The sequence below is a fragment of the Halichoeres trimaculatus genome, unplaced genomic scaffold (genome assembly GCF_033239565.1).
Source record: "Halichoeres trimaculatus isolate MK-OKI-2021-1 unplaced genomic scaffold, fHalTri1.1 fHalTri1_scaffold_11, whole genome shotgun sequence".
Taxonomy (NCBI): Eukaryota; Metazoa; Chordata; class Actinopteri; order Labriformes; family Labridae; genus Halichoeres; species Halichoeres trimaculatus.
The window spans coordinates 35719852-35741750 of NW_027437189.1; the positions used below are offsets into that span (position 1 = coordinate 35719852).

The 21899-nt window shown below is 43.2% G+C and overlaps 2 protein-coding genes across 2 annotated transcripts; one reads left to right on the forward strand and one right to left on the reverse strand.

Annotated features, from left to right (window-relative positions):
• The first annotated feature begins 3180 nt into the window (after positions 1-3180).
• LOC141799887 (putative beta-lactamase-like 1) lies at positions 3181-14142 on the forward strand. The gene is made up of 6 exons (XM_074682291.1): positions 3181-3286; positions 6079-6182; positions 6267-6424; positions 6766-6986; positions 12767-12872; positions 13164-14142. Exons 1-6 carry the CDS (start codon positions 3181-3183, stop codon positions 14140-14142), a joined length of 1674 nt encoding a protein of 557 aa, XP_074538392.1.
• A 4110-nt stretch (positions 14143-18252) lies between these two features.
• On the reverse strand, positions 18253-20594 carry trappc6b (trafficking protein particle complex subunit 6B). Its single transcript, XM_074681687.1, has 6 exons — positions 20246-20594; positions 20089-20156; positions 19087-19204; positions 18919-19002; positions 18685-18778; positions 18253-18516 (listed from the first exon to the last, which is right to left on the reverse strand). The coding sequence occupies exons 1-6, from the start codon at positions 20324-20326 to the stop codon at positions 18485-18487; spliced, it is 477 nt and encodes a 158-aa protein (XP_074537788.1). The 5' UTR covers positions 20327-20594; the 3' UTR covers positions 18253-18484.
• Positions 20595-21899: the final 1305 nt, after the last annotated feature.

A 21899-nucleotide genomic window follows, 5' to 3' on the forward strand; every position in this document is an offset into this window, starting at 1 on the left:
AAGTATGTAGTAGACAGTTTGGAAAACAGCCACTGTCCCCAACTTAAACAACAAACTGCAGGCATGGACTGAACCATGTGTACCTAACAGGAGGGGGGTTCTGTTTCAGACTGAGCTGATATGCTGTCACATTTCTCACTGAAAGTGTTTCACAAAATAGAAAGAAACATCAGATTAATAATCCTGTTGATCTAAGGGATTGAGTGATATCCCTCCTCAGAAATCACTATGTGTGTCCAACACACAGATCAATACCACAAACAACTAATGACCCTCAGGGGGCTTCTCAGTCTATAGGTCACATGACCACACCAATAAATAGACTTCATTTGTCCAGGGACCAACACACAAGTGGTCCATATGTGCAAATGAACCAATGCAAAAAATGTCACATGACCTCCTGTGCATTGTGGGTAACTTTGAGGCTTCGGTTTGTTTTATGAGCAGTGTGTGTGTGTGTGCGTGTGTGTGTGTGTGTGTGTGTGTGTGTGTGTGTGTGTGTGTGTGTGTGTGTGTGTGTGTGTGTGTGTGTGTGTGAGGACACTACAAAAAGATGCACTGGGGTCTGTCTCCATGATTTTCCTCCACTGTGTTGTACTGAAGATTATACAGGAAATTTCAAACATTTTATGAGGTAATTATCTATGCTCACATCTTTAAGGATTTTTTTTTGAAGAATTTTACAAAGAACACACACATATTTGCTTTGCAATTAATTAATTAATTAATTAATTGAGAAGAGGAAGGCGTTTATTTGGCAGGGTGTAATATCATCTCTGACCACTATGGTGCGCACTCCACTTGGTGAACATCTCCTGAGTGTGCCCATTTCTTTATTTTGTAGTTAATGTCAAAGAATAATGCTGCAAAATCTTCTTCTTCGTCTGCTGAAAGTGTTGCCCAGAGTGTAACAGAATCTCTCTGTGGCTGACTGACAGGAGACCTGTCCTGGGTGCTCCCCATCTCACACCTTATAACAGCTGGGATGAACTGGGGTCCTTTGTGAACAGGAAGTGATGTAGATATGGGATGAAAGGATGGACTGTAAACCATCTTACTAAAAAGAAAATCTGTGGATTCTGAATCTGTCATCTTTCTACATCAGTAAAACCAAACCCTCCATCCTTTATCTGTTAAGAGCTGGCCTCAGTCCGGTCAATCCGGTCTGTGAGGGCCTGAGGGCCTCCCTCTGTAGCCCCTGCACTTCCTCCTCAGTAAACCCCTTAGTTTCCACCAGCTTCGAGCAGCTCCACGGCTATTTCTGGTCCGTGGAGACTGACAATAGTTAGTGGCTGAGGGGTTAAATGGTCTGCCAGCACAATGAGAGGCTGTGTGACGTAACAGGAACATAGTTTTAAAGCCCACAGTGACTCCTGGTGGCCTCACAGGGAACCACATGTTTATAAAGCAAGTGAGAGTGTGAAGTGTGCAGCTGTGGACCGTACATCATGAACTGACACACAGAGTTCAGTCAGTCACATCTGCTTCCTGATCATGGTCCAGTTTGATCTAGTTTGATCCAGGACCAGGATTGGGGATCAGGGTCTGTAGCTTCCATGATCTAATGTTTCAACTCCAAAAACCTCAGACAACATGTAGATCAACCACAGAGCTGCAACTCAGAGATACAGAAAACTCCTTCTGAACATATCTCTTTGCCTGATGGGACCTTTATGATAATCTTCTAGATAACTCTGCACTGTGTGCTCTGACTGCAGGGTACATCCAAAAACACACCCTGTCAGAGTGTGTTACCTGTTCTTTGTCTGATAAAGGCACCAAAGCTGCAGCATTGTCTGCAAGAAGTCTGATAAAAAACAACAACACCCAAATGGGTTTAATCTGAGCCACACCCCCCTAAGGAGTCCAGGACATGTCCTATTTCAAGATTTCACAAGATAGAGCACGCCTGAGTCACTCCAAAAAAAGAAAAAATGATTCTTCAATATTTGTATTTAAGAGACTGACAATTATTTTTTTTAACCCATTTGCATATTCTTTTACTGACTTCAAACAACTGAGGCTTTGTTTTCATCTTCACATATTTTGAAATAGGTCATTTTTCTGGAAAAAATATGTTCTCAACACAAACATTAGCTTGGACCTTAGTTCCTGCAGTGTGCAGAGGTGTGAAGCTCCATCTTGTGCTGCTTAAAGCCCTGTTTCTGCTTTGTTGTTGCACAAAGAGCTAAGCTGCAAACTGAAGGCCATGATTCTGTCTCTTAATGACTCTGGGAGATTGATTTTTACTGAAGAAGCACAAAAACTCAAAGTTGCAGGTCATACACTCAGGGAACAAAAGTGGGACACAGCTGATTTTGTGGACTGTAAAGCATAAAGAGAGTCAAACTGGCTTTGGATTTCCTTCATTCAGGCTTTAATAACTTTTCTGTTTGCTCACTGTTGCTCAGCTTCTTCCTCTTCCTGTCACATTGAAGTCTTTACACCATCCTCTTCTGCCTCAGACCTCTGCTCCCTCATATCTGGTGAACATTCATTAATTTTCCATGATACTTAACCTCTGATACGCTGATGAAGAGCATCCAGCGGTGGATCAGTGGTGCGTGTGTGGCATTAACCCTGCAGGATGTGAGATGATTTGATTGCAGAGGATGAGTGCTGAGCAGGTCTCCCTACCAGCCTCCTTCCATCCAGGTCTGCGGCTGAATCTGCCCGCAGATTATGATGTCACGCTGGAGTGGGAATAGCATCGGCTCTGCATCTGAAGCCAGGGATCACTGCTAGGATTAAGTGCATGTAGGTGGTGGTCTGTGGACACCGACTGCTCAGGAGCAGTGGAGCCCAGCTCAGGCAGGCTGTGCTGGATTTCTGTCCTGGAGGAGCTGGCAGAAAATGGAAATGAGGATTCTTTAAATGGTCTGAGGAGGAAGACTGACAGAAGGATGATGAGAGAGGACTGAGGATTGCTTTTCTTTCTGTGGTAAGTTCTGGTAGAGGCTCATCGATCACTCCTCCTCCTGCTCCTGCTCCTCCTGCTGCTGCTGCTGCTGTAGAAGTCAGAAGTGAACTTTTAAAGTCAACTTTGTGCATGCTTATGTTGAAACTAAAGAGTCAGATAAAGATGTTTTCCTGAAACATTATGAACAAAATATCCTCCTCCAAACTTTCCCTTCTTCCACCTCTCAGAGTGATTCTGCTGCAAGACGAGCGCTCTGCAAGATGCAGGTGAAGTGGACCATGCTGGGGATGGTGGTCTTCTTCCTGCTCTCTGTCATCATGACCTGTGGCTTCATCTGGCAGTACAGGATACCCAAACAGAAGACAGGTGAGGTCGCAGAGTCTAGCCACCACAGTTAGAGCTTTTTCTGCTCAGACCACCTCCCACACCCACACACACACACACACGCAGACACACACACACACATTTTTAGACGCGCACTTTGACTTCTCAACCTGCAGCTCCTTTTAGACCTGGGTTTTCCTTAGCCTCTTAGGTGTAATTGCTTGTTTGTAAGACCTGCGGCAGGATTACACAAAGATGGAAATAGTCGCAGGAGGATTAGAGTGGGACTTAAACTCCTGCTGAGTGACAGGAGGAGGAGAAGGAGGAGGAAGGGGAGCCTGGGTGGTGCTGCATGAAATGACGGCAGTGTTTGTCTGTAGCTGCTTTGGTTCCTAACATGCAGTACCTGGAGGCTCAGACCATGACATACAGAGTGGACATGAGAGCAGCTGACGTCTGTACTCATCAACGTTCAGATAACTTTAAGGCAAATACAGGTATTACTGTGACACATATAGAGGCAGTTTAGAGAATTAATTAAGGAAAGGCATTAAACAATATGAAAATTCCACCACACAGATGACACATCTGATGGACTTGTGACCATGTGAGCATGCTGCTTTCTTTCTTTGAGCACCAACTCTTATCTTTGGGAGCCACCATACAAACCTGTTTTTTGACACTTTAAACCAGACATGACAAAATCTGGCCTACAGGCCTCTTCTGGCCCTTTGGTCATCCCTGACCAGCCCACATGAGGTTAATCATAAGTTAGAAAAAAACAAAAATTATGCAACACAGCCAATACAGCTGTGCTGCTTTTATTTTGAAAAACATTGATTGCTTCCGAATGAAACAAATCCAAACACAGATCCTTTCTCAGTGATGATCCCCTCTCAGCTGTCTTTCACAGCCACCTCAGGACTTCATCCAGATCTCAGTGAGCGTGTTCAAACTGCACAGGGAAAATCAAGTAAAAAAAAAACCTTTTTTTAAATTTTATTTTGTTTTATTTATTCCTTTATTTTGCACAAAGTTGTTTTAGTTCTTCAGTATTTGTGGACACTAACTTGTTACAGATAAAATGCTATGAATGCTTTTGATTTTACAGTTAATTCTGTTCTAGGAGTGTTTTCCTATTTGACCTCCACATCAGTTTCACGTACCTACAGAATATCCTTCTGGGTACCAGGAGCAGCTAATCAAATATAGAATTAAGTGCAAGAGCCATAGAGTAATAATTGAAGTTCATTTAAAATATAACACTAAGTTAAAAAAATCTATATTTTTGTTTTTTATTATAAATTTAATTGATGCCTGTGCTGTTAGATATTAAAAATCATTCAGGAGTTAAGTTTGAGCTCCTCCCCTTTGGCCTGCCCCTTTATACGGATGTGTGATGCCTCATACACAGCAGAGTGGCTCAGAACTGACGTGGCTTGGGAGCATATGGTTTTTCTACCGCGTGACTGACGTGTGATGTAAAAGAAACTTTTTTTTTGATTAAACCCAGATACATCTCTTTTCATTTGCATGGGAACTAAGTTATCAAGCCTGCAGTTTTTTAGTGGCCTTGACACAGACAAGAAATGCCACTTCATTAAGTTCATTTTATAACTGGAAAAAGTTCATGGTGAAATTCATGTTAGTGTTTGTGCAGCCTGCTCTGACACACTTCAGGTTTCTCGTGTTGTAAAAATGAGCTGCCCACCCCTGATTTAAAGCATCTGTGCATAGAGCTCCTGCAGGACACTTTAGTTTATGTGGACTCTAGCGCCCCCTGTGGACAAACAGGTCCATAATATCTCTTCACTAATTGTTTCATTGACAGTTTTTATTGATAGAAAACTCTTTGAACAGTGAAACTGTCAGTGTTTGTCAATGTGCTGTAAAACAATAAAAAAATCATTGGTTGTTGAACTGATGGTCTTATTTGCTGCTGCAGCTCAAACACACATCAGTGTTAGTTTCAGTTTGTTTCAGAAACTCCTCCAGGAAGCTTTGATGAAGTAAAGATGCTCCACAGATGAAGCTTACTTTCCAAACTTCAAATGTAATTCTCATGTTAAAGTTATTGTAAAGAGGTTTTAAAGGTGGCCCTGTGAGGTATTTGTTACACTGACTGTGGTTCTGCTGCAGACACGCTCAGTTCAGACCGTTTGTTGAGAAACCATCCAGAGAGCAGTGTATGGCTGGAGGCGGGGTCACATGATCCAATGGTAAAAAAGTCCATCAGTGTTTCTTTCAGTGTTTGCTGGGTTCAGAAATTGACAGGTAGATCTCTTCATTTGAACACCGTGTTTGTCCATCTGCAGCGCCTGATGAGCTGCTCAGGTCTATGATGCATGAGTCACCCTCACCCCTGGGATCTGCTCTGGTTCAATAACTATTTCCATGTTTTTCAGCTCAGTTTGAATTGTTTGAAGCAGCACAGTCTTAACCTGGTGGGATGGAGTCTGTTACCTGAGCTCTGTCTCCCTCCATCATCTGATTCAGAGTGTAGATCAGGTCAACGAGGAGAGGATCATGGGTCCAGTTAAATCAGTGTGAGCTGCAAACTTCCCCTGAAGACGCTCGTTCAGCTTTAGCTCCTGAGTATTAGAGAGAGTGGGTAATAAACTTTGGCGTTCAGCAGGGCAGGCAACCTACCTGACCCAGCAGGTGAGCTGCTCTGCTCTGAGCTCAGAAGCGCCCTGCACTGAGCCTCTCCTCCTCCTCTGGAGAATCCTCCTGAGTGTTTCTCTAGTGTGTCTCACTCACCTGTTAGTTTGATCTCAGTACTGTCTCTGCTTCTTTGCACGCGTCAAACTTGCTGTGATCGATTGTCTTCGCAGTTCTGCCGGAGAAGAAAGTGGTGGTTGAGGAGATGTGTCCACGCTTCCCAGAGCCTGTCCCGCTCCAACATCCAATCACGTCGCTGAGAGTGGCTCTAGAGAAGGTCGATGTCTGTCCATCACTCTCCTGACCCAGATCTAAACATTTTATTGTGTAAAGTTTTACTGAACGCAGTGTTCCCTCACAGGTTGATCTCCTCCTCAGGACCACCGTCTTTAAGACCAAGCTGCCGGCCATCTCAGCCATCGTGGTTTTAAATGACTCGGTCCTGTGGAACGGGAACTTTGGGAAGAAGAACATCAGTGACCCTACGTCTGCTGCTCCCAATGAGTACACGGTGTACAGGTGGGTCAGTGTGAAGACTGTGACCTGTGGTACAGCTCCTGGCCTGGTCTCCATCATACATCTACACATGTGATGAAACCTGCAGACTTATCCCTCTGTTGGGTATCAGATTTGATCTGAAGCTTAGAGCCAGAATTAGGTGCACAGGGTCAGGATTAGACCTTTGTGTGGTCTGTAAACAACATCCAGCATCTGAGATCAATGGGCCTGAACCACTCACTAAATTACGAGCTTAAATCTGATCCAGCAGCGGGGCCATGCTTTGTCTTATTAAAGCAGGAAACAGTCATTAAATCAGAGGACTGAGCATGTGTCGCTCTCTCTAATCTCTGGGATTGCAGGATTGCCAGCCTCTCAAAGATCTTCCCCACGCTGATGCTATACAAGATGTGGGAGGACGGCCTGGTGGGCTCTCTGGACGACCCTTTGGAGAAGTATGCAGACAACTTCAGCATCAAGAACCCGTTGGGGAAGGGGGGAAAGCCGGGCTCCTCAGCAGTCAGGACGGCTGGTACCAAGTCTCCGGCTCTGACCCTGCGCAGGATGGCCAGCCAGCTCTCCGGTAAACATGAACCCTGTTTGTAGAAAATGACCTCCATATCTGTGAGTCTACATCAGTCAGTGATCACAGCGTGAAGCTTCCTCACTGCTCAGGAGTCCAGACAGGTCTGGGTGATGAAGGAGCCTGGATGAGTGTCCTTTTAGATACATTCACTCAAAATCCTAACAGGAAACATACACAACTGTAATCTGTCAAATCCAAGTCAGGACCCCCAAGCAACCTTCATTTGTTGCCTTGGACTGCAATCAGAAAGGGACTTTCAGTGCAGGGGGGAGCCATCTTTAGTAAAAACAAAAAACCTGTAAAGGAAAGGTGAAAGGGGAACTCAAAGAGTGCTCTCCCTCCCCCTCTCATTATGAGTCTAAAAACCTGTCAGTCTGAAATGTCTGCAGCTCAGATAGGTCGCACCCACTAACCTTCTGTTTGCTCTGAGAGCTACACAGGACGTGAAGTGTGAGATGAAGAGTCAGGCAGTTAAACAGGAACAGACCTCTGAACACTGAGCAGAGAATCTGTGAAGAGTCAGGATGTGAAGGAGGTCAGCTGAAACAGGAGTTACTCCAACAGGCTGCCCCTCACTTACTGATGTGTTATCACTGTTGATCTCTGGCACTATGGGTTTGCTTTACTTGTAAACAGTCTGATTTTAGAGTTTGATGAGGATGATCTTGCTAAAATCTTTCTTTTTCAGTGTTTAAACAGTGTAAAAGTCCCTGTGAGGAGTTTCTTAATGATCTTGAAAAAGTCATCCTTGCCAGGCTATTTCAAAATGCTACTTCTTAGCCTCCTGATCAGGTCGAGCAGGATCAGATTGATTCACAGCATGTCTTAAGTCTCTATGACAACACAACGCAAGCTTTAATGGGGTATCAGAGGAACGTAGATCTGATAGAGCTGACCCCTCTCTCCAACTACAGTCAGGTTAGATGTGAGTCTAAACCTGATCCTGATCATAACAAGCCGTCCTGCAATCAGGACACCCCACCAGATGTAGTGAGCATAAACAAAGTGCAAAATACAAACTTAGACATTCAGGAGCTTAAACCTAAACATGGTTTGTTGTCACATGAAAGCTCTCCTGTTGGTCAGACCTCATCAGCACAGGGAGAGATGCTTTGACTGACATCTCCACACCCCCTGAGTCAAAGATAAGAGCTCAGGACTTTGAGGAGATATTGAAGCAGGGACTTCTTTCTTTACTGAAGTGGATCTGCAGACTGCTGCCTTTACTTCAGTTATACAGACCTGATCAAAATCTTAAGACCAGTTGAAAAATTGCGAAAATATGCATTTTTCACATTTGGACCTGAAATGAGGTTTTAAGAAAAGCTACAATATGCAAATCAAGAAGGGTAGAACAAAACATCAAGTGGTAGACCCAAAAAAATTACACCTGCGCCGAGCCAGAGGATCTGATTGGCTGTCTGTCAAGACACAGGGCGGTCCTCGACCCAAATAAGGCCCTTACCGGTGCCGACTGCAGCACAATAACCATCAGACGACATCTGCAGGAAAAGGGTTTCAAAAACAAAAAACAAATTCAAAGACCTCGTCTCTTTCATCGCCACAAAACTGCCTGTTTAGACTTTGCCAGGGAGCATCATGGGACATTGACAGGTGGAAAAAGTTTGATTCTCTGATGAGAAAAAATTGAACCTGGCATGACAAGAGATCCCACCTGAGATGTTTTCTACCCGGCACAGTGGAGGGGGTCCTTCATGATCTGGAGCTTTATCATTCAGTGAACACTGGAGCTTCAGGTGGTGCAGGGTGGTCAAACAGCAGCTGGTTACGTGCAGATGTTGCAGTGGGCATCCTTCATGACTGAGGGCCCTGGTCTGTGTGCCTGCAGGTCACAATGCTGGCTTGATGAAGGACTTCTTCAGGGAGAATAACATCATTGTTTGGACCATTCTCCATGTTCCCCTGATTTAAATCCAATAGAGAACATTTGGGGATAGGTGGCAAGGGAAGTTTATAAAAATAGCCATCAGTTCCAGACAGTTGATGCCCTTTGTGAAGCCATCTTCACCTCTTGGAGCAATGTTCCCAAAAGCTTCCTGGAAAGACTCCCATCAAGCATGCCCAGACCCATTTTTGAACTGATTAACAAGAACAGTGGAGCTACTCATTACTGAGTCCTACTGAGATTTTTTTTCTGGTTTGTAGAGCTTTTTGTAATTTTTTGAGCGATGATCTTAAACTATTGATCAGCTGATAAACAGCCTATTTCAGCTTCCTTGTTTTCAATAAATTACTTTTTCAAAGTGCTTTTTGTCACACTCCCCCTTCTTGCTTTTGCATATTGTAGCTCTACTTAAAACCTCATTAAGATCCAAAATATGCAAAAGGTAAATTCTAATAATTTTCAAATGGTCTTAAGGTTTTGATCAGGTCTGTATGTGATCAGAGTAACAGTACAGGCTTGAGGGATCTAAGCAGGGAGCTCCTCTTGTTCTGATACCCTGGATCCATATCCCATTAGAGGGAAAGGTCCAAAACCAAGCTGAGTCACTGTGTACATAAATGGTCGTTCCACTTCCTGTCACCCTGTTACATCACGATCAGCTAACTCAGAAATGTAGGTCCAGACCCTCACACTGAACCCTGTGATTGCTCTTAAGGTCACATCTATTCCTCCTACTACAGCACCTGAGCTCACCTGAGCTCCATGAACAGAGAGAGTGCACCCACATGCTGACCGCTGAGCCGCGTCCAGAGATAGAGCTAATCAGCTCAGAGCGAAGAGGAGGGATTAGCGGTGGGGGAAGCCCTGTTGGAGTCCATCTGATGTCTATTTACGGACACAGACTCTCAACATGAGACCAGCTGCTGCTGCATGGGGCGGGAAGGGGGGGTTCCTAATGATGGAAGGGTTTATCACACCTGACCAAAATACTGCACAAAACCTGGGCTGTCTTTGTACGCTGATGACGTAATACCTCTGAGGATGAGCAAAAGAACTGCAGAGTGAAACTTGACTCATAGTTCACGTTTGATGAAGTCGACAGATCTGGATTATCCATGCTCTGTTTGTTGTTTAATGTTGCATCACTTCTGTTGGACTGCAGTATGTGTCTTTAAACACAGTGGCCCTCATTTATCAATCTTGCGTGGGTTGTCTGCAAGGAAATCACTGCAGCCATCAGCAGCGTGGATGTGCCTAAACTCCGTCAAAGCTCGGCAAAGCTCATGTTTTTCGTTGGCACTTATTTTAATGATAACAAAAATAACCGAGGAATTTAATAGTTTTGATGCTATGAGGCTCTGAAGCTCGTTAGACCATAAAATTTCGTGATTTGGGTGCACTGTTGTTTAAGCATGTGAAAAATGTAGCGGCTCATGGTCCGCAAACTGCGGTTCCAGTTTGCTTCGAAATGTTTATTTTGATGCCACTACTTTTGTTAAAAAATGGTTGTATCACATTTTAGGTTTAGAGGTTTGACCATAGACACTTAGCTATAGCGAAAGACAGCCTGTGTCCAAAACAGGGTAGCCATCATCACACACATCAGCTGTTTTGCTTTCTGCACGTGGTAAATGTTTACCTCATCACGTCACTGACTCAGTGCTACTGGACTTAAAGGTGTATTTTCAGAATGGCTGTGGCAGAAACGTCTTCTCACAACGGGATAAATAAATCTCCCCATAGATTAACCACTACTTGGGCTAAATTATGTGTAATAGTGTGTGACATAGCAAGGACTAGGAGGGAATTCTAGTGCCACAAGTTTTTTCTTTTGCCCAACAACGCCACCTTGGGATTCTCACCCAAAGATTTACAACAGATATCCTTTCTTTTTACTGACCCTCCAACAGAGGGTTTCCCCTTTATGACACAGTTAAGTTCCACAAATGAATACAATGGCAAGTAGATTGTTAGAAAAATATAAATACAAACTTTATTTTTATTTCACAATAGAAAAATAGTTATTTTAAAATTTTATATTTATAATAAATTACAACAACAATAAATAGGCAACTGCAGCAACACTCAGGGTACACCCTAGACAAGAGACACCGAACGGTGCCCGAAGGACTTGTCAAGTCAAGCAAAAAAAAAAGAACAACACCTTTAATGGCAAATTGAAAAGTGCCTTAAATCACACAGAAGTAAACAAAACAAAATAAAATGCCTGACTATAAAAAGTGCCGGACTCCTACAGTCCACTGTTGTTTAAGCATGTCTATAAACTGTGCGTCTATAAACTGTGTCTGGCTGCAAACTGTTACTGAGCGGGGTCCTTCTGTAGACTGTTACTAAGCGGCGTCTTTCTACAGACTGTTACTGAGCGGTGTCTTTCTACAGACTTCTACTGAACAGTGTCTTTCTGTAGACTGTTACTAAGCGGCGTCTTTCTACAGACTGTTACTGAGCGGTGTCTTTCTACAGACTTCTACTGAACAGTGTCTTTCTGTAGACTGTTACTGAGCGGCGTCTTTCTACAGACTTCTACTGAACAGTGTCTTTCTGTAGACTGTTACTGAGCGGCGTCTTTCTACAGACTGTTACTGAGCGGTGTCTTTCTGCAAACTGAGGTAAAAGAAAAGAAAGAAACTTAACCCAAAACAGAAAGCCAAAAAGGAACCCTAATGCAACGTAGACAAAGCAGAACTCGACTAAACCCACAGGGAACGTAAGCTCAACCAAGGCAACCTTAAGCTAATGATCTCAACCAAGAAAAACAAAACACAAGAAAAGGGACAGAGGAAGAAACAAAGGAAAAAACAAAGCAAAAGACAAGGCAGCAGTGGCAAACTGTAACACAAACACAACATATTAGCCACTGCTGAAAACACCAGTTTAGCATTCACAGTGTGCTGGATGCTACAATCATTTAGTTACCTCGGCTGTCCACAATCACAGCACGACACTCCGTCGGTCATCACTCGACGTATCACTGTCACTTCAAACGTGCCGAACCACACAGCCACACACACAAACACGGTCCTGGGATTAAAACATTTTTTTTTAGTTAATAAATCAAAATTTAGCTACCACAACGTGATCAGCAGCACAGCTTTTACCTGCCCCTACCTCGGAAGCATAAAGAGAGAGAGAAGAGCTACGCAGGGAAATTTACCCCACGCAACCAACAGGAAATCACAGTGCCCCCTACCGTCGCGGGGCTGCCTTGACAACCAGCGGGTTACAAGTGCTTTACCGTGGTAATGACAGTATTGCAAAATTCATTTCGTGTCCCCTGTTGGGACACTAAAAGGGACACTAGTGGGAAGCCAAAGCCTCTCGTGATTGGTTGTTGTTCTGCACCAACTTATCCAAAAGCCAACCAATCATGGAGCCAACAAGCTTTTAAATCTTCTGAGAATTATTTAGCCCATTGGGACCACGGCCAGCCCTTCTGGGCATCTGGGCAGGTGTCCAAGTCAACACCAGCTCATCTGGCTTCACTCGTTGTTTACAACCACCCCAGAGCTGCTGGAGGTGCAAATGGAGCTGATTTCAGCTGGTGCATATCACCTCTTTCTCTCATATCGATGTTTTCTTCAGCTTGCTCAAAGGAGTTTGGGTTTTCATCAACACTTGGGGCAATCCTGCAGATGATCTGCTTCATGAAGACGACAGTCCAGCACTGCTTTCAGACATTCCTCTGCACAGAGGGGCTTGTCCGGGGTCGGGACTAGGCCATCAAAACACAGGTCCCCTGAAGTGCTGGGTTTACTTCTGTCCCATCTAGGGGAAGTTTTTGTGAATGGTTACCAACAATGGACAGATGTCTCCTGTTCTTTGCTCACTGAGGCTTTCTATTTTCTCACAGGGTTACCCAGAAGATTAAGGTCCACTAATCTCCTTTGGAGTGGTGACACAGAAGGAGCCCTTAATTTGTTACAGGATGATGTCCTGGTGGCGGATCCAGGCACAAAGTAAGACTCTGATTCCGTCCTGCATTGATCTATTTTTGACTCTGATGACTTTGGGTAATCAGTTTAATGATGTGGGAGTGGTAGTGATCTATTTTTGGATCCGTTTGGTGTTTCACATCCCAAAATTACCCCCATATTTCTGAAGTTTGTGATGAATTTGCAGACATGATCCTGATCGATGGTTGTTCTATTTAGATTTTGAATTTTTAGGACAGCACACAAACATTGTCCCAATACAAACTGAGCTCCAGGTCTTTGATTCATTAAGTAGCCTCTCTGTCTTTTGGCCAGGTGTCACTACAGCAACGTTGCGTTCTCCTTGCTGGCTAACGTCCTGGCCCAGAAGGTGGCTGGCTCTGACTTTGAGAGCTGGTTGTCAGAGAACATCCTGAAGCAGCTCAGCATGGAGGACACCGGCTTCACCATAACCCCTGACGTCCAGAAGCGCATGGCTGTGGGTGTTTACAGCAACGGGCAGCCAGCTCCTCTCTACAACCTGGGCTGGTACCGACCTGCGGGTCAGATGTACTCCACAGCCGCTGACATGGCCAAGCTGATGATGGGTCTTCTGGGCGCTTACAGTGGGAGGCCTCTTCGTCAGGACACTCTGAACACCATGATGACGCCACTCTATAAATGCCACAGCAGCTACTTCGCCAACTCAACAGGTACGCCGTGGGAGATTAACGAGATGTTTGGCTACGATGTGGTGAGGAAAGATGGAGACCTGGATGGTTACGCTGCCACCCTTTCCCTGGTGCCAAAGCTCAAGCTGGGAATGGTGATCCTGATGTCAGGGGTTCGCCCTGCAGACCGGGACCTCCTGAATCAGGCCTATGGCTTCCTCATCCCTGCAATGGAGGGTGCCTTCAGGGAAGCCAAACCGACTCTCAGACCGCCACCAAACCCATACCCATATGTGGGCTTCTATACCTACAGGAACATGACTTTCTATCAGATTAAGGTGGACTCAGACGGGGTCCTGCTCATGCAGCAGTTTGGACCACAGGTGGACACGACTGTGCCGTCCAAGTACAGGACTATCCGTCTGGACTACCTGCAGGAGAGGGTGTTCAGGGTGGTGTTCGAGAAGCCATACCCTTGCAAGCTGAAGGTCCACAGCTCCTCTGTGTCCCTGGAGGCACAGGACCGACAGCTCTTTAACTTTTATGTTTTCAACAGGAGAGGAATCTCCCCAGGCTTCGATTCTCCAGGACTTAACACGTATAAGGTGACCAGGATCGGAGGCAGACCCTACTTCCCTTCATGAACACTGACTCCCATGTCTCTGGCGAATCTTGTCTTGTCTTGTCACGGGATAGCTTTCTGACTGATGCTCAGCGTGATGTGATCATCCTGGATTAATTTATCCTCTTTTTCTAACATCATCACGCTCTCCTCCGCTCCCGGCTCCATCTTCTCTTTAGCCTCATACATTTTTAGAGACCTTTCCTGAAGCTTTCCCTGCAGAACAATGAGCACCAACAAAGCACAGCTGGTACAAATGTTTACCCATGTTTGCTGAGACCTGGTTGGTTGATGGATGTGTAGCAGTGATTCCTCCAGCCTCTAAGTGCCTACAGTGTGACCGAGAAGAACAAAGTGTTGACACATGTTAAGATCGACTTTTTAAGACTTTTATCCATCTTGAGGGCGGATCACGATGTTTATTCTGAAGAATCTGTGCTGAATAAAGCTTGTGTTGTTTAAAAAGTGTCTTTGAAGGTGTGTTTATTCCTGCTTTAAGAGGGAAAATGGGTGAGTATGCCTTGAACTACCTACTCCAAAGTATGTCTTAACAATACATCCACTAGGGGGCGCGTATACAAACCCCCCTCTCTGCCATGCTGCTGTACGGTCTCTACCCAGCTCTTCTGTTGGAGACTTTTTACATTTGGATGTTGTTGTAAAAACAGCATTCCATGCTCTACAGAGCAAAATAAAAACAGATAAGGAACAATAATAAATAAATGATGATTTTTTTTCAGAATAGAATAGAACTTTTATGTCATTGTAACAAGTACAACAAAATTGAAGTCACAGCAGCAATCAAGAAAACAAAAGTAAGAAAGTGTATAGAAAATGCAGAAAGGTCCATAAGAAAATAGATGACGACAGCTTGTCAATCATTGTCCAGTTCAGCCAGTCTCCACCTCCACAGGGTCCAGGACTGAGCTTCTTCAGCAGTCTGTTCAGTCTCTGTCTCCTGGATCCTGTCTGCTCACAGCATGTGAAGCTCCTCCAATGTGGCGTTGGTGTCTGGTGTTAGCTCCTGTAGCCATGCCTGTGAATAGCATGATGCTACTCTGCCCTCTGGTATTCCCTCTGTTGCTGGGTTAGCACGGCTAGCTCGTACATCTTATTGGAGATAGATCTTACGTTCCCAGTAACGATGGATGGAAGGACAGGTCCAGTTCGTCACTTCTTAGCTCACACCTGAGAACCAGCACGTCATCCTCACCTCCTTCTCTCTCCAAGAGATCAGGCCTTACTCCAGTTAGCATTGACACGCTACAGACTGCTAGCAGCCGAGTTCACATGTAAACAAGTGGCCATCGTTACATGTAGGATCTCCAGACAAACACAGGAGAAAAAGTAGTAAAAATATCGCAGACGCCATGATAAGTTTGGCAAAAATATACAAGAAACGGACAAAGAAGAGAGAGCTGCTGCAAAAGGCAGCTATAGCCAACAGGGCGGCGCCTTCTTTTGTGCTTAATGTATAGACGTGTACACTCTCTGGTCCCGTGTCCTGGTCCCCTCTGATGTAAACAGTCCTCTGGTTCAACCTGCCATTTATTCTGATGGCAGAGACATCTCAGGCCTATTAAAGACACCTTTTCATCTGTTCGCTGGAGAAATTCCTTCGACCCTGAAAGCTTAGATTCACCTTGCTGTGGGACACACTGTGGTGTGTCTTGCTATGACCTTGTCAGTCAAGCTGAGTGTGGTGAGCTTCAGCCAAGCTAGGGCAAATCCTTATTCCACAAACCCTTCAAACATCAAGTTTGGATAGTGTCTCAAACATAAAATTCAATGCTCTCAAAGAACTACCCTGTATTATTATTAATGAAAAAAGAGAGTTAATTGTGATTGATGGGTTATTTTATTTGTGAATATAAAGACTTATCTTCCACCTTTTTATTTCCCTGAGCAGCAAGGCTCAGGGTCAGGGTTGGTCTGGCTTACCCTCTTTCTGTGGTTTGAGCATAAGAACAGGGACTCTCACTTGAACAACACAGAAAGAAGCCTCCACCTTGTGGTGCTATGTAGTAATGCAGTAATATCATGCATGTAGACTTGGACTGTCACAGCAGACCATTGATTTGTTATCTGTCTCTGTGTCAGCCCTGTGATTGACAGGCAACCAGTCCAGGGTGTACCCCACCTCTGCTCAATGACAGCGGGGATAGGCCCTAATTTTAAACATTACTAGGATCTGATAGAGAGAAAACAAAAGGAAGAAAACTATAACACATAAGGGTAAATAACCATAGATACAAGACGCATGCAAGACAACAGGGAAAGTGCATTGAGTAAGTTTTCAAATAATGCAAAGGATAAAGAGAAAGAACAGAAAAACACAAAGTACAAAGCCATGCAAGTTAGATTCAAGGCACAGCAAGGTATTGTTAATAGAGGACACTGGACAGATCTATACCAAAGCATATGATAAATAAAATAAAGCATGCATGCAGGGGTTGAGCAGCATTAGATAGGACATAATACAATCATGTAGTTCTCATGCAACTAGTATAGTAAAGGAAAGAAAAATAAAAACAAAAAAACAAATAGAATGTATCATAGCGCAGGAGCATCATATACAGTGAGCTCTCGTATGCACCAGTTGTTTATACAACACAAGGCAAATTCACAGAAGGCAGACACGAGGTGGCAGGAACAGGGGGAATGGTTGTAGTGCTGACAGATTTGATTTTTTATGAACCACTGTTTTAAATAAGACCTGAATGACTGATGTGTGTTGAGCTCTGTGACAAAGTGTGGTATGTTATTCCATTCTTGAGAGGTTTGGACAGAGAAGACTCACTAAAAGTACTTTTTCGAAGAGGGACAATGCAGTCTCCTCTAGTGACTCTTCTTGTGTGATGGGAACTTGTTCTAATGCTGACAAAATCCAGAAGTGGTGTGGGAGCCATACCATGTATGATTTTATAGACAAGGCATGCATTTATGCGTATAACCAAGTTTTCCCAGCTTAGAAGCTTGTGCTTTTTCAGAATATTGATGCTGCAGGACTGTAGACGCATCGAATCTGATCCAACCAGGAATGGCATATGGTGCCATGTTTGAGAAACAAACTGGACTTTAAAGGCCAGCAGAGAAAAAATTTCTTTTGATAAAATCCCAATAAAACTATCTTCTTCATTCCTAAAAGAAAAGTCATTGGTCCAGGCTGTAAAGAGTCTGAGTTCAGGAACAAACAGTCCTGGACCTGGTTTGAGGTCCTGACCTGATGACTCCAGGTGTGTGACTGATGCCTGCTCCCATCAGAGGTGCACTCTGAGTGGGTGTCAGACACTGTGGCAGCCTCCACCGAGCGACACAAGGCTGGATCAGGCCAACTGTACACTCTTTAAACCTTTGCATTCAGACTTTTTAAAGACTTCTATGGGCTCTCTCAATGGAACAGCAGACAGTTAGCAGACAGGAATCAGCCTGAAGGGTTCAATAAAACATCTTTATTTAAAACAAAATCCATTTTAAAGAGTGTTTGTAGAGCTCTCATGCTTTGGGAGTATTGCTGAACATCATCAGTGCTACGGTTAGTATCTTCAGTCTGCAAGGAGCTCTCTGATCACAGGTGAAGGTCTTTTCTTAATCATACCCATTATAAACAGGTGTGAGGAGTAGATTACTCAGTAAGCTTCTCTGCCTCTGCAGACTTTCTCTAAGCTGCTAAACTGGGCTCAACCTCTTTGTTTTAGAGATTAAATATTAGCTTTTCTAGATGTATTTGGTATCTAAATATGTTGCTCTAACAAAACTCTTCATTTGGATTTGAAGCACTTAGAGTGTTCTCATTTACAACACTAATATATATAATATCTCTTTTAAAGATCAACCCCTCTTATCCCCTCAGACGTCTGGCTGACATTGTGCAGTTTGTGCCACCAGGGGGAGCTGAAGTATTTCCTTACAAACAATCCTCTGTCACACAATCATTCAGAAACATTAAGGTTACTCTATGGCAGTGTTTCTCAATTCCGGTCCTGGGGCCCCCCTGCCCTGCATGTTTCAGATGTTACCCCTCTCTAGCACACCTGATTCAATGAATGGCTTGTTATCAGGCTCCAGCAGAGCTTGATGACGAGCTGATCATTTGAATCAGGTGTGTTGGAGTGGGGTAACATCTAAAACATGCAGGGCAGGGGGGCCCCAGGACCGGAATTGAGAAACACTGCTCTATGGTTAATCTAAGGTTAAATCTGACCAACATTAGTAAGGATCATGGTCAGTTTTTAGTGATGATCTTCAGAGAGCAGAAACAGGTGCGTTACTGGCGACGGAGACGCATGTCTCTTTAAGGACGAGAAGTCAGAGATTCATGAAGGCAAACATTAGTGCAGGGTGAAGACGACCTCTGAGAGCTGCTACATTTTCTGGATCATGACCTGAAATTTACCTGTAGAGAGGAAACAAACAACAATAAACAACACATCCGAATGAATTTAAAACGTGTCCTGAAAACTGCAGAGGAGCAGGAGAGTCCACCTCCCATCTGGGACCCAGCAGACTCAAAGCCCAGCTGGGACACTCTCTGGGTGGGTTTTCATCTTTATCAGTTTCTTACATGCAGGCATGACGGAGACCTCAGCTGTCACAATACTCTTCACTCCCAGGTTGGACAGACCGCCTCTCACCAGACCACAGGTGAAGGCCAGGTACTGCAGAGACAGTGAGAAGTGTGACTGTAAGCCTCCAGAAACCTAATCATCCTGTTATGGACTCATTCAAATGCTGATCGTGCAACAAGAAAACCTTGATATTTATTTGTTTTATTTTGTATCTATCCAGAGGTGGGTACCTTTGGGGCTAGATCCAGATACTGTTTCCCCGCCGACAGCTGACTCAGTAATCTGAACTTGTTGTCCTGCAGAACGTAGATTCCCTAAAGCACCCAACATCATGATATGAACACAGACAGACAGCTGAATGTGTAAGAGGTGAGAGGAAGGTGAGAAAAAAGAGCTACCTGGTGATTGGTTCGCAGGTTGTCGATTTGCTTCTTGAACACACAGGTCCAGAAGTCTTTGCAGATGAATTTCATGACATCCAGCTCGTCTTTGAACCTCGCCGTGTCTTTAGTCAGTCTGGGAAAAAAGACCAGAGCACCAGCTTCTCTGTCAAGGATGTCTTTGAAACTCATCTGTGGCTCCTAACAGACTGTGTGATGATAAAATGTTCCCAAACGTTTACAAAGTCACAACGGTAAATATGTCTCTGTAGCAACTTTTTTCTAAACATGTTTCAGAACATGAGTTTATGTTTTTCACAAACCAATAATAGTGTTCAGTTTCAACATTTGATCTGTTGATTTCGATCTGGAACTGAGTAATACTTATTTAGTCATATAATACTATTTTAACTTTCAGGGTTATATTTCAAAATTTCCTTATCATATTTTAGCTTCTGTTTCTGCTCCTTTCCTGTTCTCTTCTTTTAATATTCTCACTGTATGTTTAAGGGTTTAAACATGTCCTTTTGTAATCTGCCTCTTCTGCTTTGGCCTCACTTCGATGTTGACCGACACAATTTGAGTTATCCTGCTCATGAAATGTGTTACAAACTTAAAGGTGTGCCATAAGTTTACATACACCAGCAGATTTAGTAAGACCAGAAACATTTTTCACAGAAAATAGGCCTTATCTTATTATTAATGGTCATCAAATGAAACAACAATGCATCACAAAATAGCACAATCATCATGGGTAATAATAATAAGATAATAATGGGTAATATCTCACTTATTCTGTGAGGGTGTGTAAAGTGATGAGCCCAGCTGTGTACTGACATAGACCTCAGATGTGTGAATGCTGTTGGTGCCGGTTTGTCCAGATGAATCTCTGTGTTTACTAAACTTCGGACAGTGTGTGGAGACACCTGAGCCTGTACCGTACAGTCAGTATATTCAGACAGACTGACTCTGAACACCTTTACCTGTGAGCCTTTAACAGACCACGACTTATACAGTTACCTCTCTATGAGTCCTTGTCCCACTCTGAAGCCCAGGTTCTCCAGTTTGGTGATGTTTCTCCCATTTTCCTGAATGAATGACAGACGGAAGTTATTTAGTTAGACACTCCGCTGTTACCACTTATAAACAGGAAACGTGTTAGTGAACAGGTCCTTACCACATCTCCGTTTTCTGACGTCTTGTAAATGTACTGAACCAACTCATGATGCAGAAACTGAAATAAAGCTTCTTCTGCCATTCTTCCTCTTCCTCTTGGTCTCCCTCTCCTTCTTTTAACACCCTGGGACTCTAATAACAGCAGCTAAATGCTAGATGCTAGCTATCGCTCCTCCAACTGCTGGATCACTTAAACTTTAGACATGACCAACGGTTGAGTTTGGCTGTTATCAGTCAGAAACATGGATTATAAGCTGCATTAAAATAAACAATAACAAAACAGACACCCTGTGACGCTTCACTGTTCTTCTTCCGTTGCCAGCAGTCAGTCAGGCACCAGGAAGGCAGGGTCAACGCAAACAGAGCGTCACTACATCACTGCCGCCACCTGCCGCACAGGAGGTCCAACTGCGACCAAGCGTCAATACAAATTATATCATTCAACATACACGTTTTACCTCTGATTATAATTAGAAAGATAAATGACTGGATATAGTAAAGTCTATTGAAATTTGAAAGTCGTTATTTTGCATGGATTAACAAATAAACTAATTATTTTTTTATTTTCTAATTATTATTACTAATTATTTAAAACAGTTCTGACCCTTATTTTATCTCATTCATCATACCTAAACGCAAAACAGTGTTTGTTATCCTTAATTTTATTATATATATATATATATATATATATATATATATATATATATATATATATATATATATATATATATATATATATATATATATATATATATATATATATTATGAATCAGCCTACTAGTTACACTGCTTTAGCAGAGATAATATCAGATCCATAAAAGTTTTTATTGAGTAAGTATTATTTGACACTTTTTCGCACTCTGCTGCAGTGTAGAGACCTTTGTAAGAACAGACGAGCAGAAAAAGATACTACAGTTCAAACCTTTATTATAAAAAAGGAGAACAGGTTTCCCATTAAAGAGATAAAGGGGGACAAAATATTGATAAGGCATCAAAATATGAAAAAGGAAGATAAGAAAAGACAATAGTTTATCTAAAAATAGGAAAAAAAAAAATAGGAATGTAACTCATAATTGTCAGCCAATTAGCACAGACCGTGTTTAACATGTGAGGGAGAGGAATTAGAAGAGGTACCATGAGTCTATCTTGTTCTATCAAAGTATTTATACAAATAATTTCACTTAATTTTAAAAACAAATATATTTGATGCATTTCTAGTGTCTCATTGTGCTTATAACAACAAAATAACATAATGAAACACATAAAACTACCTGTGTCCAGATCTCTTTTAAACGAAAGCCACATCTCTGCACAGAAACCTGAGATTCATCACTCCTGTAACAGCGTAATGTTAAACAGGGCTCATGATGATTTTAATGACGAAGACTGAAAAACAAACAGAAACCCTGAACTCGACCTGTTGGCACTTGACCCATCAGACTTGAAGCTCTTGTCTGACATGTTGTTTGTCTCATCTGGATGCTCTCTTAATTCAGTTCACTCAGATTGATTTTGTTTAACTATAAGAAAGACACTCGGTATTACAAGAATGACACATTAGAATAAGGATTCTGTACGTCCTGTATGATTCATCTGTATTCACTGAATGTTATCGTCGGGACACCAGGGCTGTGTTTCACTCTCAGTAATCGTGT

Excerpts from the sequence above, each read along its gene's own strand:
- LOC141799887 (XM_074682291.1), top strand. The coding sequence starts at position 3,181 with ATGCAGGTGAAGTGGACCATGCTGGGGATGGTGGTCTTCTTCCTGCTC. Across the intron at positions 6,183-6,266 it reads TGAGAGTGGCTCTAGAGAAG|GTTGATCTCCTCCTCAGGAC; the intron begins GTCGATGTCTGT and ends GTTCCCTCACAG. Across the intron at positions 6,987-12,766 it reads GATGGCCAGCCAGCTCTCCG|GGTTACCCAGAAGATTAAGG; the intron begins GTAAACATGAAC and ends ATTTTCTCACAG.
- trappc6b (XM_074681687.1), bottom strand. The coding sequence starts at position 20,326 with ATGGCAGAAGAAGCTTTATTTCAGTTTCTGCATCATGAGTTGGTTCAG. Across the intron at positions 19,205-20,088 it reads GGACAAGGACTCATAGAGAG|ACTGACTAAAGACACGGCGA; the intron begins GTAACTGTATAA and ends CTTTTTTCCCAG. Across the intron at positions 18,779-18,918 it reads ATCTGGATCTAGCCCCAAAG|TACCTGGCCTTCACCTGTGG; the intron begins GTACCCACCTCT and ends CTGTCTCTGCAG.